Consider the following 17539-nt stretch of genomic DNA (forward strand, 5'->3'; position numbering starts at 1 on the left):
CTCTCGAAGCGTGACTCCGAACCGTCCTTTCTCTCTATCTTACTCCTCGCCGCTCCGTTCTCCCTCTTTCTTGCCCCTCTGTCGCGCCCCTCGCGCTTCTACCCTCGCGCTCCTACCCTCTCGCCTTCGTATCACCGCCACACCGCCGCGTATGAGCGAACAAACGCGCGAGTGTATACATACATACATACATACATACGTACGTGTGAGCCGCGAGCTAAGGGTGTGCGTTTACGCGTGTGCGAGAACGAGTTTCTCCGTCCGTGTGACCTGCGGTTTCTCCGGCGTTTTCCTACCCTTAGTATAGTGCGAGCACAGTGCACCCATCGGCCGTGGCCCGTCACTCGCCGCGAAGCGTATCGCAGGACACGAGGGTGCTTGCGCATCGCTCTCTTTCTAATACGAACGCGTTGTCATCACGCCAGCACGCGCCGACGCTCTAACGACACGCGCGCGAGTCGAAATTCCGACGCGACGCGACGCGACGCAACGCGACGCAACGCGGATACAGCGTCGTCGCTCGCGACCGATACGGACCGATACGACTTTCTTACCAACTGCGAATTCTCCATCCGGCTCCAAACGGCTAGACATACGTCTGAGATCTTTCCGATTTTTTCGTCTCCTCGACGAAAATCGTCGTGCGAAAATCGCGGTTTCGGCCTCCAATCCAGAAGAACCCATAAACTGCGTGCATCACGACAAAACAACTCTCCCGCGATGCCATCGGTTTTGTGAGGAGTGATCGACAATCAGTGAAAGTGACTCGAGAAAATTTAAGTGACGGCACGATAGGGCACCTCGTCTCGGTGCTACTCACGCGGGAACGTTTTACGCTTACGTGGGTGGACGGTAAAGAGCGGAAAGCGAAAAGGAGAGGAGAAGTTACGTATCAGGCTCTGGAACGGACATGTAGTGGTGAAAAAGGAGAGAGTAAGAGAGAAAGAGGGAGAGAGGTGAAGATAGAAAGAGGGGGTGTGGTAGGTGGCGGAAGGACGATAGGGGGAGAGGGCGACTCCGCGAAGGGTGGGCCGTCCAAGTGTCTTGTCTCCTATCATCCTGTCGTCCAGGGTATCGCTTACGAATGTCGCGCGATCGAGCGATCCGTCTGCGATCCACGACGACGCGCGAGGACGTCCTGGCGACGGCCGCGCATCGACTACCGATGAGTCGCGCGATCAACCTCGTCTGAGTCGACGGACAACGACAGCAACGCGCGCTCCACGTACCTGTGTGACATATCCTGATATGCGATCGTCCGGGGTGGACAGTCGCCGGGTCGCGTCGCGCAAAACGACGCCGGGTACCGCTTAACCGGCTTCGCCGAAAATCGCGACCGGTCGACGTCGGCTAATATATCCCCTGATATAAACGAAGCGCGGCTGTCATCGGGAACGAAAGCTCCGACCTTGTTCGAAAAGTCGTATCGGGCTAGCTAGGCTAGCCACGGAAGAAGTGCCGCAGCGAGGAATCTCCCCCGACGGGCCGGCTCGAAGGATGTCCGGCGAAACGGAGATCGAAGTGTCGGTTGTGTCGGAAGAGGATCTGGAGCTGGAGGGATCCAGGAGTAGCTCCACGCCGGCGGAGTTGCTATTGCAGGAGAAGAACGGCAAGTCTGGCTGCGGCCTGAACAATCACCACCACTCCTTCAGCTTTGACCCTGTGAGCAAGCCGGCGCTCAGGCCTGCCTGCAATCCGCAGTACACGTCCTTCAGTATCTCCAACATCCTTGGCAGACCGGAATCGCCGCCCGTTGATTCGACGACTTCCACGGGATCTGGCGAGAGACAGTCGTCGGACGTCGACCGGACGTCGCCGTTACCGCCAGCAAACTCGCAGAACTCGCAGAGAATCCCGCCGTCATGCGGCAGCCCCGGAAGGATCTCATCCTCGCCCACATCCTTGAGACTGTCCGGCGGTCAACGCGGCGGATTGTCTGCAACCGGTCACCCCGGACTGGAGCCCAGAGCGAATTCCGCGGGTATCGGTATCGGATGTGCTACCAGTGCTACCAGTCCAGCCGCGACCTTTTCGCCACCCGGCGATGCCTCTACCAATCCACTACTAGGACACCAGGCGTCGGCGGATCTCGCGATGTTATCGAGGTATCTACATGGCTTTCGATTCGATTCCCTCAATTCCTTTGGAAATGATTGACAACATTTTATAACGTGACGAATTTCTCTGTTTCGTTACGTTTTTAATTTTGACAAATTTCATGAGAAGGAACTGTAAATATATACGAAACTCTTGGACGATGGAGTATCTAAATCAGTTTCATAAAACGGTCGCTTTTATACACCAAACTTTATTATTCAATCAATATATATATAATTAAATGTTTCTCATTACCACAATTTGCGAAAAGGTGTCTTGCAATTATTACTTTAGGTACGATAAGAGCAAACAAGATTATTGTTCTCGACATTGCTATAATTATGAAAATTAGTGGAGCATTTAACGTCACGTTATACTCATCAATTGTTATCGTTCGAAAATGTACAGTTTCGTCATAGTACAGCCGTGTTTACGTTGTGTAATATCTATAAAACTATAAAACCGAAGTGACGAATTGACTTCCGTCAATTGAGTAACTTTTGCATTATTTACGTACGTGGAGAATATTTTTAAACTGAATACAAGATTTAAATGACGTTATGCGTCAATGAATTTTACATGTCTCGTTTTAGGAAATAAAAGATAGACGATATACATGTATAGAATGATGTCGCACACGTTTATTCGAATGTAGTTTCGCTAAAGATGCCTATTTTCTATAAAAGAAAGAAAAATTGCCTATATTTTCTCCTGTCGCTGCAATTTTCAACATCGCATATTTTAATATTTACGCATTTAAGCTTAGATGAAGAATAAGCCTCTTTTTTCGAGTATTTGTACTTTGCGACTCTTCGAATTTTTTCTATCTTAATCGGTTGTTGAAACCTTAAAAGCTATTGACGTATCAAGAACTGTCAAAGTAATTAGTCTTCTTTTTCTTTTAATTTCAAACGATCGCGATTTCTATGACATCCCGTAAGTATATATCATACGCAGTATAAGGGCGCAAAGTAGCTTCTCGGTAAGAAACTTATAAAACGGAAGCCTTGCGTTTCTAAATTCGATCTTAAAAATGATTAACAGTGGAAGATTTGCGTTATTCCCAAGAATGGCATTTTATTTCTGCGAACGCTTTTTCGCGAAAAATAACACAACTGATTTCATTAATAATGCGATACACATCGCTAGTATACTTTGCATCGTAAACACGTGTATAGCGCGCATCGTTTATTGGTATACACAATGCATACAGATACAAAACCGTTACATTAAACTCAGTCAGATGCGGCAATGTGACCTTCGATTTTATAGGTTGGTGCCGCCAAAATAACTGGCCGAAATTCGAACCTTTATACTGATCGGCGATCGCCGTGCATTTCACCGCATAGAACGGTACGTCAGTCACCCGAGTAAAATACATAAAACATGTTGATTTGTATTTATATAATTTAATTTCTATTTTACAATACGTGGTTAGGGAAATTCCTAACGGGCATTTGCGAAAGAAAAAAAAGGAGAGGAAAAGAGTCCCTCTGCATAATTTAACGATTTAAACGCCATCGTTTAACGGCTAATTCAATGCCGTTGCCATTTAATATTAATGCAAAAGTGTCGGTAAATGGAGTTGCTAATACTTGCTAATGATTAATTAATTCGTAACATCGTCGTTATTCATATTCGCCGCTCGCGTAATTGGCGGAATTGTTGAATAAATTAAGACCGCGCCCTCTCTCAGGCAATTAGAAACTCTGCCGCGCTAGCGTTTTCCACGATAAAAACATGCATTCGCAAAGCTTTGACCCGAGAGATTCGACAACACCATTGCGATAGATTAATATTCCGACTCTTCACCACCGTTATTCGCATAATTATACACAAACGCGTGTACGAATGCACGATGGGACGCGTTTCGCATTAGCGATGTATAAATTGCATTAACTGTATCACGCGCGTTAATAAGAGCATCCATTTAACAAAAATCGAGGGAACCTTAATTTTCATCATATCAACGTTGTGATCATCGTCGAAAAAACTTACAAAGTTAATTAAAGAAAATATATTTTTATGAATTATAATTTCAAAATTATAGCTCTCTCTCTCTCTCAGATTAATTTAAGAAGCTGATCTTCCTTAATTATACAAAGATATGTGTAAGAAAGTATCTTTTCTAGTAAAAAGTCAATATCCTGGAAATATCTCAATAATAAAACTTTGTTTTTGGTTAATTTCTCGTCGACTTTTAACAAAAACTTTATTTATTAAGACTTGCTTTTATCAAGAAGCTTAAAAATGAAGCTTAAAATTGAGAATTATTAAGTCGGAACGAGTTTTCTCCTCGACACCTTTAACCGAAAGAAAACTCAACTTGAAATTGTTGAAAGAAGCTCGAGATATTTTTCGGTTGATGCGGAACACCCTGTTTCACGACCCAATGTCCGCACCCGTCAACTTGGATTACCGGGCGGAAAGGGATGTATCCAGGCTCTTCGTAGCCGTCGCGTCGTGGACCGAAGATTTTCGTAGGCGTGAGCTCGCCCGGATCAAGATACACGACATATCACGGGGGTGGCGAAACGGTAAGGGGTAGCGACAACGAGTGAGCGCGTGCGGTGAGGATTATATTATGTGGGAATGGACCGACGAGGGGACCGTAATGGGCCTATTAGGCTGTCTCATTTAATAACAACCGTAGCAACAACACCACCCTCTTACATTACTTACGTTATTTAGGTGGACCCCCGCATGCTATCGGATATATCTACGAGGAATCCGAGCACGGTACTGTGCCCGCCGCAAGGGGCAGGAGAGAGAGAGAGTTCGAGGGTTCGAGATGATTTTATCAGATTTACACCCCCTTCTCGATTGACGACCCACCTCCCCCTGTTCTCGTTCTCGTCCCCGTTAGCGCCCTTTCTCCGCGTCCTCGCCATCATGCTTGGCTGCCGACACGACGGTTACGATTGCTTGTTTTCCACCCGTTTACCATTTGATTAAGTTCCACTCGTATGCACCGTTGGGGTACACTTCGCTAACAGAGAAAAGCCGCGTCGAGTGGGGCCCGTCACGCAAACGAACTTATCGCGGCAGATAAATGGTACTTAAACTTTAATAAACAGATTTTCTTTTCGCCAAAAGCACATAGGTAATTCGATTTTCACTGAGAAATGGGAATTTTGGCATCATCCTTATGGCATCCGGTAAAACTCTTCAAAGTGTATGTGAAATATTTCTGATTTGTATCTAATTGTCTTTATCAAATTTATTAAGAATTGGATAAATTAGACTTTTGGAAGGTTTTTGTTATACATCCATGATATGTGTGCGATAATATGATAAAATAATCGACTCGTTTTCTTCTTTAAATAATGACGGTGAGGAAAGCACAAATCACGTGCAAATGCAACTTGCAAAAAGGATACAATGACGGTACAAATTTCCTGGTAATGCACGACATAATTCACACATCACAAAGGGTTACGAAAGAGGCGCATCTCGCTTGTAATAACCGCTCCGCGGCGATACGTAAAATTACAAATGCGTATATATATTCCGTTCGGATCCATTTACGCGTTTAAATGCAATTCAACAAAAATTTGCGTGCTGGTATAGAATTACGCGATGATCGCGCGCGTTTGTGCAATTTTCACACATATATACATGCACATACGCACACGTAAAACGCGCGTGTCCAGGGCATAATTTTGCAAGCGCGCTAATTAACGTCACGAGCAACTGGCAACCGAAATTTATTATCGAAAACGCGCGCATCGATAAGAGGAGGGGACGGCAAAAAATCAATTAGGCGTAGAGTGCATAATGGATGCGGATGAAACGCCGTACGCGTATAGTCCAAGGTTAAGGAGCCTAAGATTCCCTCGAGAAACAGGCTACCTATCCCGCGGCCCATTTGCTATCGAGTGAGGAGCCCTTACGTCTCTTCCGGGAGGAAGTGCGCAAGTTCTAGGCTCGATTTATTATTAAATCGCCGCTCTACACCAGCCTGAGATTCTCGTTCGCCAAGGTCGTGAAGAGAGAAGTTGGCGCCATGCGATCTCAGCAGAGCACTATCCATCTTCTATATATATATAACTTAACTGATCAAATAATAATATTTCTCTACAGGGGAGTAAGTACTCGCACAGGGATTTACGCGCTGGATACGCCCGGTATAATATGCGCGCTTTATGAAATTGTAACAATCGCATCCGACTCCTCTTTAATGCGCGACTTGAACCGAAGAGTTCTTCGTATCTTCATAACTGACACGTATATATCGTGTTCTGAATACGTAAATCTTATTAAAGATGCCATCGACTTCAAATTAATTAAAATTGTAATTTCTAGTTTTACCAATAGCGTATTTGAAATATGTATATATCTGTTATAATTTAAAGTTAGTTTTGCGATTACACTGTGAAGAATGACCTAACGTTGAGGTCAAAACATTTGTCGATTTTAACCTTTAATTATGTTAATATAATTTTGAATTTATTGTACAAACACTTGGTTTAACTCACAATCCCCTTTCTTACTTTGTTCGAATTTTAATCTACACTGAGCTTTTTATATTTAATTAAATTTTTATATTTAATTAAAATTATTACGTACATCAAATTCCTAAAGAAAACGGCCTATGTATTTATTCTGGAAAATTACGTTGGGACAAAGTAACTGGATTTCATCGCAAGCCCTATATATTTAGAAGAATTAATTATCTCTTCACGCGCGCGTCCATCTTGTCTGTTCTCAATACGTTCCGAATTCGTTCGCGCGGTCCATTGATTCTGGCGCGGAGTATCGTGAAAATATTTTTTATTCGATTTGCTCGCGATTTCACGAAGGCTTACATGCAAAAACGTTACCGCGAGCACAGTAGGACCGCGAACAGAAGATCCGTCTGATATAATCCGCGACAGAGACCGCCTCGTTAATTACAGCACTGATGAATGATTCGTTAATTAGGGTGGGATCGCGCTACAAGTTTCAAAGGAAGATACGATAAAGCCTATTGTGTATGATCGCCTATTCGCGAGCGATATGGATGTTTCAACGTTGGGAACAAATGCTCGGGATGAGCGATGGCGGCGGCAGTATGGATCACGAATCGTAATTGCGTTGAATACAATTCCCTCCGAATTCATTCGACACTGCTTCGTCTACGAAGTAGCAAATCCTTGGTTAAAAAGTTACACAAAAAGAAGATATGACTGATATGAGAGTCCAAACGGAATTACAATATAAATAGATATATAACACATTAGCATGTCACACTTCTAATATGTATCAATTTTAAGAAACTTGTTATAACTTATATAATTCTATATCAGTTCTATATTATTTCTTCATAAAACTTTGAAGTTTATCGAGAAATTTGTATATCAAGAAACATTTTTACAGTATAATAATAATTTTCTTTAGAGAATACACATCGAGACCAAGTTATTGCTGTAAACATGGAAATCGTTCCGTCTATCGCAAGCCAATAATGTAACGAAGCCAGCTAGCGGATTTAGTCGAACGCTTTGAAAGCCAATAAATCGTTGTTGGGTCATCCTGACGACGCTTTATAAGACACAGTGTTAACAATAGATTTCATCGTGTTGCAATTACACGCATGTATGGGAAAGAGAGAAATTAAAAATCTCGGATTAAAATAAGTAATATGCAAAAGGAATATATGTATAAAAGAATGCTTCTTAACATTCTCTCCGAGTCGCGGTGTAATAAACATAACTTGAAAATTTATCCCATCCATCTACTTCTTTTCTATTTATTTTTCCTCATTAATATCCGATAATCTATTTTTCGCCCGTTTTCTTTGCCCTTTTGTTTTTATTTTTCTCTGTAAAGCACAACGTGATGATCGCATGTTGAACATACAGATTGCAAACCGCTTTGGGCGCACTTTCGCTAGTGAACGCGATCGACTTCTCTTTCTTCGCTGCGCTCCTAACTACCCTCGGTGTAACGATACACGACGAAACGTATCGTATTACGAGCGATCGTTAACGGCATAAAGAGTTTATATTTGAGAATGGCACTTACTGAGCGCGCAAGCAGAGGTAGAATAATAATCAATACAAGCAAGCGGTATAACACGTCGTTGAAGACACGGAGGGAAAATTTTAACGGAAATGCCCAATAAAGATAACTCGAGCGTCTCGTATAAAAAATTTATATAGGCCTAATGAAATAAATGCTAAAAAAAAGAAACGAATTCTTTAAAAAGAATTTTTAATATTGCGGTAAGATGCAACTATTATATATGCAAATAAATTAATATTTCTGCACGTAATAAATTATAGTATCCTTGAATGAATTTAAATCAAATTTTCCAACAGGGAAATCATAAAAAGGAATTTTTATTATAGTGATATTGAATTTTAGAAGATATAAAATCGATAATTTAAAAATCTATAGAGCAAACAAATAAGAAAATTCCAATTAGTTTCCAATTAGTTTGTCTTGTTAGAAATTTATTTCGTGGCTTCATTACAAATATGTATATATATATATATATATGTATATATAACAGCATAAATAACACACACACACAGTTATTAATTATTTCTCTCTTTTACAAATTTTTCTTCAACTACTTTATAGTAATAAAATAAACAAATTAACCTTTGATATACACCTTTGAGTCATTCATGTTCTGCGAATTTCTTTTCTTTGATTTACATATGACAATATTATATACAACAATTGTATATGACAATTTATAATAAATATACAAACTTTACAAATACTTTCTAAAGATGTCAGCATATACGTAAAAATTGCTTAATAATTTTTATATACTTGTAAAAGTGATGAAAATTAATTGAGGACACGAAAGACCCATCGTGTGTAGTAAGGGTACCAAAAACCAAGGTACTTGTGGGTTAAGTTAAAAATTAAAATATTATTACATGCAGAATCAAAAAGCTGCACAAAATAGAAAACTGGAAATCAAATATAAACGCTTAAATACAATTGTTACACCTGAAAGATCATCGACGACAGGAGAGAAACAGAAATCAAAAGCGAATCACGCGAGTCAAATGCATGCTTGATGATCTAGAGAGATTCGAGAGAGCGCGTTAAAAGGAGGTATCGCTGAGAAAAGTCCTTGAGTGCCTACCTACGTAGAGAGTATAAGACTCGTAAACCTAGTCAGCCAGGTTGAGTGTTCGCGGCAGTCTAAGACGTAAGACCTGCAGAATTAGGCAGTAAATGGTGGTGGATCTCTCCACCGAGAGAGATCCGAGTGTTTGCTGTTTATACCTGCTCCTTCAGAGAAGGGTCTCTGAATGCTTACAAAACAGGCGGTTGTCAGATTTCCTTTATCTTTTCCGGAGCATTTGTGTGTACCCGGGTCGTCATTTCTCCTCTCCCGTTAACCGCGCGAAGCCTTCTTGAGAATACCTCGATATCTCGTCTCGATGCCGGGAGAATCGTGGGGAAGAGGCGTATCAAAGATCGCGTGTCGTTGAGGAATTCTCTTAGGAAGGGTCTTAATTCCTCCTTTACTTCGATCCCAGGCAGCCTCGTCGTCGTCATCATTGTCGTTATATTGTTATGTCGTACCTATCGCCTAACGTGACTTCCTCCTAGTGATAAACGATTAACACGTGTGGAATCGACGTGGCATTAACTTACATAAGTGCGAGTATCGTTGATACAAGAAGATTAAGTTAAAAAGGAGATCAACATCCAATCGATTCAGCCAATAAGAGTAGATTTCGTAAACCACCTCTTGCTTGAAGAACGGAAAGGGTTCGCATTTTATAACATATTTGCTATCTATTTAATCGGACTCTTATACAATATATATAATATTTAGCTTCTCAAGACAATAATATCAAATTATAGAATTTCTTTAAGTACACGTTGACCGATATTATTACAAAATTTCTTAAGAAATTGTATTACATGATCTCAATATGAAGAATAAAGAATATTTTCGGATAAATTTGCAAAGTAAATGTAACCAACTATTAAACTGATGGTATCGCGAGGTGGAACATTAGAATAAATTGTTTACCATATATCTAACATCGCAAACGAGGCCAAAATGAGCATAAAGTGCTACTCATACGATGGCAAACAAAGTCAAATGCGCTTTCATGTGGCGAGCGCGTATCGAAACGAGATCAGATCGCCTCGTCGCAGACGGACTACAACGGGGAAGCGAGGAAGAAACACGGGAAAGTGCTAGGGCTTCCGAAGCCTCCTCGGCCCACATGCCTGACCAACAACCTGCCCTGCCTGCCGATATCAGCCAGTCGACCGACGGATCCTGCTTGCCTATATTTCTCTTCACCACAAATCGGTTACTGTCGCATTAAGTTTCGACGCGTGCAGCTGCAACAATGGCGCTTAGCTGTGATCGGAAGTAACGAAAAAGAGAGAGAGAGAGAAGCACATAAGCGGCGAAATAACAATCAGAGGACAACCAACCGTGAAGACCCAAAGACAGATTTACCGATAAGCGATCTAAAGAAGATCCCGACCAAAACAGAGCCACTAAATTCGCATAATTTCAGAAAAGTTTTATTATATAATTTTGTTAACATTGTTATATTGATGTCGTATTTATATGATTGTTTAAAGAAACGAGTATTGGAAACTACGTTATGATTACAAATAATTTTAACATATTGGATACCGACTCTAATTCGTTTGTATCCCTCTAGCAACGCCGGAATGAAATTTTCACACTGTGTTGGATTTGTATCAATAAAATATACAATTGTGAATAATGCAAAATTATGATATACATAGTACGTTTATTGCTTTAGAGACTATTACTTTAATATTAATTATATTTAGAAATGTTATTTTGCACGAGTTTTGTATATTTTGTGAATTTGGTAGCAACGGGTCAGCACCAATCACTGGTGATCGGCAAGGCGCCACTAAAAATTCAAGTGCCGTTTACTAGTGACCAGCACAGCATTCATCGTGTTAATCAAGGTTTCCGCATAAAGCTGCTACTGAATTTGCCACCGGAAGGGTCCGCGACGCGCGCAGGTATGCTTCTCCCCTGGTCAACGCGACGATTTTCTCGAGAGCTCCTTGCTCTAAGCGGATTTTTGCTCTTAATAACCAGTCGAGCGTTTATTCGTAGCACGTCCAGCTATTGTTGCGGTGCAAACACCGTTTCCAAATATATTCTATTCAGTGAAGAGCTTTGCTTTCTCCCGAGTGGTTGAGTAAATCTGAATGGTAATAGCCGTCGGCTACGAGCTACGAGCGACGGCACTTATCCCAAACGTAACGATCCCGCATGCTCCAACTATATACCTGCGTCACATATAGACTTTATTCACACGTATATTTACACGTGTGGCGACGGTTCATAAATTTCTTTTATAAACAAAGCTAGAGACCATACTCGACTTGTTCGTGATGTTCGCTCATTTCTTTTTTAGTCGCATATTAAACGAAACTCACAAACTTGGCGCGATCTGTCTATACCAATTGATACTTGACGTTTAATTACTCCTATTATTCCTCACGTTTGCATCATGTTATAATAATGTAATTACATTTAACTATTAAGAAAAACTATTATAAGATTATATTAATGTATATAAATATATATGTATAAATCTTTCATGTCTTAAAAAATATTCGTCGATTAATAATCGTTATAACAAAAAGTCAATCCAAATTAGAAATCTGAAGAGTAAAGTTTCCTGCATATAAATTTTGTGTGAAAAAATTTTTTTTAATTTCTCAGAAAGTCAATTGAAAACTAGATATCTTTTTGCTTTTAATCACTTCTGATTTCGAGAACCTATCTATGTCTCAACGTTTTAGTTAAGAAAAAAATTTCACTCCGGATTAATCGATTCATTCTTAATTAAAATCAAAATGAAGTTTATCTGAGAAATTTATATAGGATTTACTAAACTAAAATCTTTTTATTGAAAAGAATCTTGCTTCTCCTGTGGATTTAAATTATTATAATATTATTCGCAAATCCTTGGATCTATATTACATGATATTTAATAATGATTATAAAAGGACTTTTGTCATCTCTTGTTGTAGATTGATAGCAAGTCGATACCCAGTCGGCATCGGCAGCCTGTTCTACCCATCGACCCTGCAGCATCTCCATCAGCAGCAACAACAGCAGCATCAGCATCATTCGCGGCTGGCCGCCGCGGCTTCGTCCGCCCTCAGCAATGCCGTGCAGGTTGCCGGCCAATCACCGGACATTGTCGACGCCGACGGCATTCGTGGCGTTCTACTCGGCGGCGCCGGCTGGCCGTTTCCATGGAGGCCGGCGCACAGCCTGCAGACGCTCGAGCATCCCTCGCCAAGCGACGTGGTCGGCACCCTCAGCCGCGTCAGTCCCGCGTCCGCATCTTTTCCTCACCGAGGTGAGTTCGATTCTCTTCCCTGCTCGCTCGCCTACTCAGGCAGATCGAGACGGCTTATTAAGGATAATCCGAGGGAAAACGCGCGCCGCGGTCGAAAGGAGATGTTAACATTGTTTCGCAACTGAGGTCTCGAACATCGGCTTTCGCCGAGTCAGACAAAAGTAATCTGAAGCTCTCTCTCTCTCTCTCTCTTTTCACATTTTTTTATTAAGTGGAAACCGAAACGTATAATTAAGAAACGAGATACTCGTATTTTATGTCTGATGTGTCCAAAATAGACTTTCCTTAATCGTTATTTCATAATAATTATTGTAATAATTAAATTATTCTAAAGAAAAATAAAATATTATCTATATCTCAAAAATATGCCTCTGAGAAAAATAAATAAATAAACGTTTTTGATTATATACATATAAAAATTTTATTACTTCTCTCTGCTCGATAATAATATAAAACTTTCTCAGCTCGATCAACTCCAAAAAATGTGTGCTCTCGACTGAAGAAATTCCTAAAATATGTTAGACACATCAAGATGCACAGACTGATATTTCAAGACGATTGAAACATGGAATCGCTAACTCGTATAGATCGCGAAGAAAAGGCGAAGGAAAACGAAGGTTAACGCGGGGGGGGGGACCTCTATAGATATACAGATATATTGTCTGCGTGCGCGTTATAGACGCGCTCGTGTATCTATGTGTATATCTTCGCGTATACAACTACGCGTAAGGCTTCCACGGCTTCCATCATGACAAACCAACGTCGATCGCCTTACCCAACGATCGTTTTGCTTCTGCCACCTTGCCTAAGCACTTAGGCAGTTACCATTCCCACCTATCAACACACTTGCATAATTACCAGTTCCATCTTACAACGTTAAATTCTTTAACGGTTTAAGTTATATGATAACGATAATAACAACTGCTTAGTGCTTAGTTGCGTTATTTTTGTTTTTATATAAATCTTAATATGGCCGAAAATTACATTTTTTTCAAAATCAGCAATTTTTTCGAAAACAAGCGAATATATTTAAAGCAATTGTACAGAAAAAATGGGGGGAAAAAAAAAGAGAAAATATATTTAAGGCTGTACACGAAATCAACAGATTTTTTAATAAATCTTGTTTTAATGGTAAATAATAATGATTCTCACTTTACGAACAAAAAAAGTTGAAAAGCACATATTTTTAAAAATATGTTCTGCTCGATTATATTTCCGGTATAACAAATATCAAATTATTGATTATAAAAATGTATCGTATCTAGTTTCGTTTCAGCCGACTTTTTGTCTGTGCCACAACGATCATTTGTAGAGAGAAAGGATTAAACATTCTACACACATATTAATGACATTTTGTCGCTAAAAATAAAACGATCATATTTATCCTCGATTTTGCGTACATGGAATATCACACACCAATTAATAAAGACATAATAATAGAGAAAATATTTGTAGGAAATGAATAAATTATTGCATGTTTTATTGTTTCCTTTACGTTCTCATCACAAAAGACACACAACTGTATAACGGTATTTCATACAAATATGTAGGTATACATCGCAAATAATGTCATTGGATGATGCATTTGTATCGATAGCGGCATAGGGAATTCAATACGCAGCAATTATGTCAAAATGGATTAATAGAATATTAATTAGCATTCTATTAATTGATTAAATATTCAATACGGATAGAGAAATGTATAATGGCGATTTATCGGAGCGCGCGTGAGAGAGAATTTGTAAATTCAAAGCGCTCTCACCAGACTGATTGACGTATACGGATCGCGTTTAAAAAGAAAAGCGATTAACGCGTTTATCTTTCTCTCGTTAACGATTTGATTATATCGATAAATATACACGATGTGTCTTTCATACTTCACGCACATTACAAATATCATTATTCGTTATCGTTACACGATATCGCAATTCTCTGATCTCCGCGAATTTTTGCGCCATTAATCAGACTTATCCCGCGTTACTTGTTAAGAATAATCCCAGTTGAAGGATAATAATCCTCGTAAATAAAAAGATCTTTGTATTTCAGTAACTTGTGAAACAAAAGAGATAATTAACAGAAAAATATAACTCTACGAGGAGCTATCGATTCTAAGTAAAAAGTGTCCGGAAGCTTTTAATTGTGAGCAAAGATAATTGCATTGGAAGAGGAAAGTAATTATAATTTTCTTTGTTTTTAAAAAACGTTATATATGTATATATAACAATTTTAAGAGAAAATTCGTGTCTATTGATACAACGATATAATAATATTAATAATAATCGATAAGCGAGAATAGTTTCGATAGGTTCCAGAACAAGAAAAACATATGAAAAAAAAATTCGAAATAAATACATGTGTGAAAATCAGATATGTTTTTTATATTGAAAAGCAGTTTATATAAATAGAGAAGCTGTACGGTGATTGAAATCAACACGTGTATCTTCCTCCAGACGAACTCGACGATGACAACGCCGATGATCGTCTACACCGCGCGAGGAGTCCATCGAGTGGTGACGAGGTGCACGACGATGAAGGTGACGACTGTGCGGATGCCGACGGTGAAGGCGAGTCGACGTCGACGAGTCTCCATGGCACTTCGGTGGGCGGCGGTGGTGGTGGCGGTGGCAATGGCAATAGTAACGGCCAAAACAACGTGCAAGTTGGCGTAGACGGTCGCGAGTCGAATAGTATAAAGCGCAAGAAGAAGACTAGGACAGTGTTCTCTCGGTCACAAGTGTTCCAATTAGAGAGCACGTTCGACATGAAGCGCTACCTTTCGTCGTCGGAGCGCGCCGGCCTCGCCGCCTCGCTCAGGCTGACAGAGACTCAAGTGAAGATATGGTTCCAGAATCGGCGGAACAAGTGGAAACGGCAGTTGGCCGCTGAGCTGGAGGCGGCGAACATGGCCCATGCCACCCAGAGGCTAGTCAGGGTGCCGATTCTGTCCCACGAAGCGTCAGCCAGCAGCGGCGTTCCCGCCGGCGTGTCGGTGACGGCGCCGGGACCGCCGGGAGCCCCGGTGCCGTCCTCGGTAGGTACGACCTCCGCCCTGTCGCCCTCGGTCGGCGTCGGGGTGGGCGTCGGTGTTGGTGTCGGCGTCGGCGTCGGCACCTCGTGCGCGCCCCCCACGGCGCAGCCCATCTTCTACTCCCATCACCATCAACATCACCATCACCACCCGGCGGCGGCCCACGTGCAGGCGCATAGTCTCTTGTCCCACCAGGTGCACCCGCAACCGCCGCCCCCGCCTCCGCCGCCGCCCAACGGCCAACCACCGCGGACGTCCTCGCAATAACACCGTCCGACGACTTACGAGGGTAGCGTGCGGTTGCTGCGGGAGACGACGACCCTGAACAACAACATCATCACCGTCAACGATGCGACGACGGCGACGCCTTCTCGGCTGGACCGCGCCGTCTGGCTAATCGATGTCGAGTGAACGATGCGACGGCAACGAGGCGAGCGCACGCACGATAATCGACACGGACTGACGAGTGACGTCCCCTGATCGATCCCGCGACACGGACACGGCTGTCCCCTCGACGCGTCGCGACGCGACGCGACGGTAATTCGAGAGCGTTGGAATTTTTAAATGCTTTTCTAATGTGCGGACCCTGGACGATGTGGATAAATGTGAGTATGCGCGAGAAATGTAGAGTTTTGATTCGCTTTTATATCTCAATTATATAAGAGAAAGATTATCTCATACAATTTTAATTGTACTCACGTTCTACGTTATTTTTAAATGAGTGACACGTTCTAGCGATCATCATTTTACTGAAAACATTTGTATAAATGTATAAGAATTTTCTCTCGTGATTGTGTATTCATAATTACTAGGGAAGCTAATCTAAAATACTCATAGATAAAAGAATATATAAAATAATATTTTACTTATACAAATTTTAATAATATATAATAGCAATAAATAAAATTATTGTTAGAATATTATTTCCGTTAGAATATAAACTCAATAAGTTGAAACTCTACGTTTTCTGAGCATAGTAGACTAATATTCATGTCTATTCACATCTTTGTTATTATCTAGAAAAGTATTATCTCTTGCAAATAATTTCGTAAAATTATTTTTAATGCTCGATAAAAAGGCTTTATATAAGTCAATTTGTTCACCTCGAAATAAATTAGCAAAAAAAAAGATGTGCAAAATTGATACAATATATCACATTGTCATAAAAATGATATTATATTTAGCATTGGAGAATGGATATCCCATTTTTTAGTCGTTTTATCTTTTCGAGAAAAAGCAAGACATTTCGACTTATATCTTTTTCTATCGAGCCGTAGAATATTTGTGCTAGTCCGCGCAATTATGCAGAGAACTGAACTGTGATTATAATGATTTTGTGTCGCTTCTATGAGCTACGGGTGACGAAAGCTGGTTACGAACTCATACGGTTTCCCTTCCGGTTTGTCAAGATGTAATAATAGCGCATCGTTCCTCGTTCCACTCAGTTTGTCAATGTATTGAAACAGGATGCAAAATTTCATGGTACCGCAATTGACGGACGGAAATTAGATTCTGTTTACGTTCGAGAATCCTCGATATATATTATCTGGGATCTGTGTAAATAGTATAATATATATATTGATAGCGATTCTTCGATTTTGCGCGTAAAGAAAAACGATTTGCGCGGATACGAGAAGGAAAATTTTTAAACCGTCCCTGATTGTGCGACGCCCGATATTTTAATTATGGTCGATTACCGTATCCTTTTCTCTGATCGTTTCTCCTGTAAATAGTCTTTACGCAAAGTGTAAATTCGTATTTGGAATTATGTGCGCCGAGGGGAACGCACTGTGAGCCAGTGATCGGAAAAACTCCGTTAATATAATTCAGGGATTAAAATCGATGCAATTTCGATAAGTTGAATTTTCGATAGACGGGAAACAGTGAACCTCAACGCCATTTCCATCTGCGCGAATATAAGCGCGGAGACAAACGATTTCCACGTGTGTACCTACAGAAATTTCAACTTGCTGAAATTGCACCGATATAATACCTGATGCAATCGGGATTCGCTGTGGTTGTAAAATTGAACACACACATGTATGACATATATACATAGACACGCAGCAACAGACAC

General features: G+C 40.9%; 1 protein-coding gene across 1 annotated transcript; it reads left to right on the forward strand.

Annotated features, from left to right (window-relative positions):
- Positions 1-1497: 1497 nt before the first annotated feature.
- Positions 1498-15913, forward strand: Hmx (H6 family homeobox). Its single transcript, XM_018516614.1, has 3 exons — positions 1498-2105; positions 12076-12434; positions 14885-15913. The coding sequence occupies exons 1-3, from the start codon at positions 1498-1500 to the stop codon at positions 15727-15729; spliced, it is 1812 nt and encodes a 603-aa protein (XP_018372116.1). The 3' UTR covers positions 15730-15913.
- The last annotated feature ends 1626 nt before the right edge of the window (positions 15914-17539 follow it).

Source organism: Trachymyrmex cornetzi, unplaced genomic scaffold (genome assembly GCF_001594075.2).
Source record: "Trachymyrmex cornetzi isolate Tcor2-1 unplaced genomic scaffold, Tcor1.1 scaffold646, whole genome shotgun sequence".
Taxonomy (NCBI): domain Eukaryota; kingdom Metazoa; phylum Arthropoda; class Insecta; order Hymenoptera; family Formicidae; genus Trachymyrmex; species Trachymyrmex cornetzi.

Excerpts from the sequence above, each read along its gene's own strand:
- Hmx (XM_018516614.1), top strand. The coding sequence starts at position 1,498 with ATGTCCGGCGAAACGGAGATCGAAGTGTCGGTTGTGTCGGAAGAGGAT. Across the intron at positions 2,106-12,075 it reads GATCTCGCGATGTTATCGAG|GACTTTTGTCATCTCTTGTT; the intron begins GTATCTACATGG and ends TGATTATAAAAG. Across the intron at positions 12,435-14,884 it reads CGCATCTTTTCCTCACCGAG|ACGAACTCGACGATGACAAC; the intron begins GTGAGTTCGATT and ends ATCTTCCTCCAG.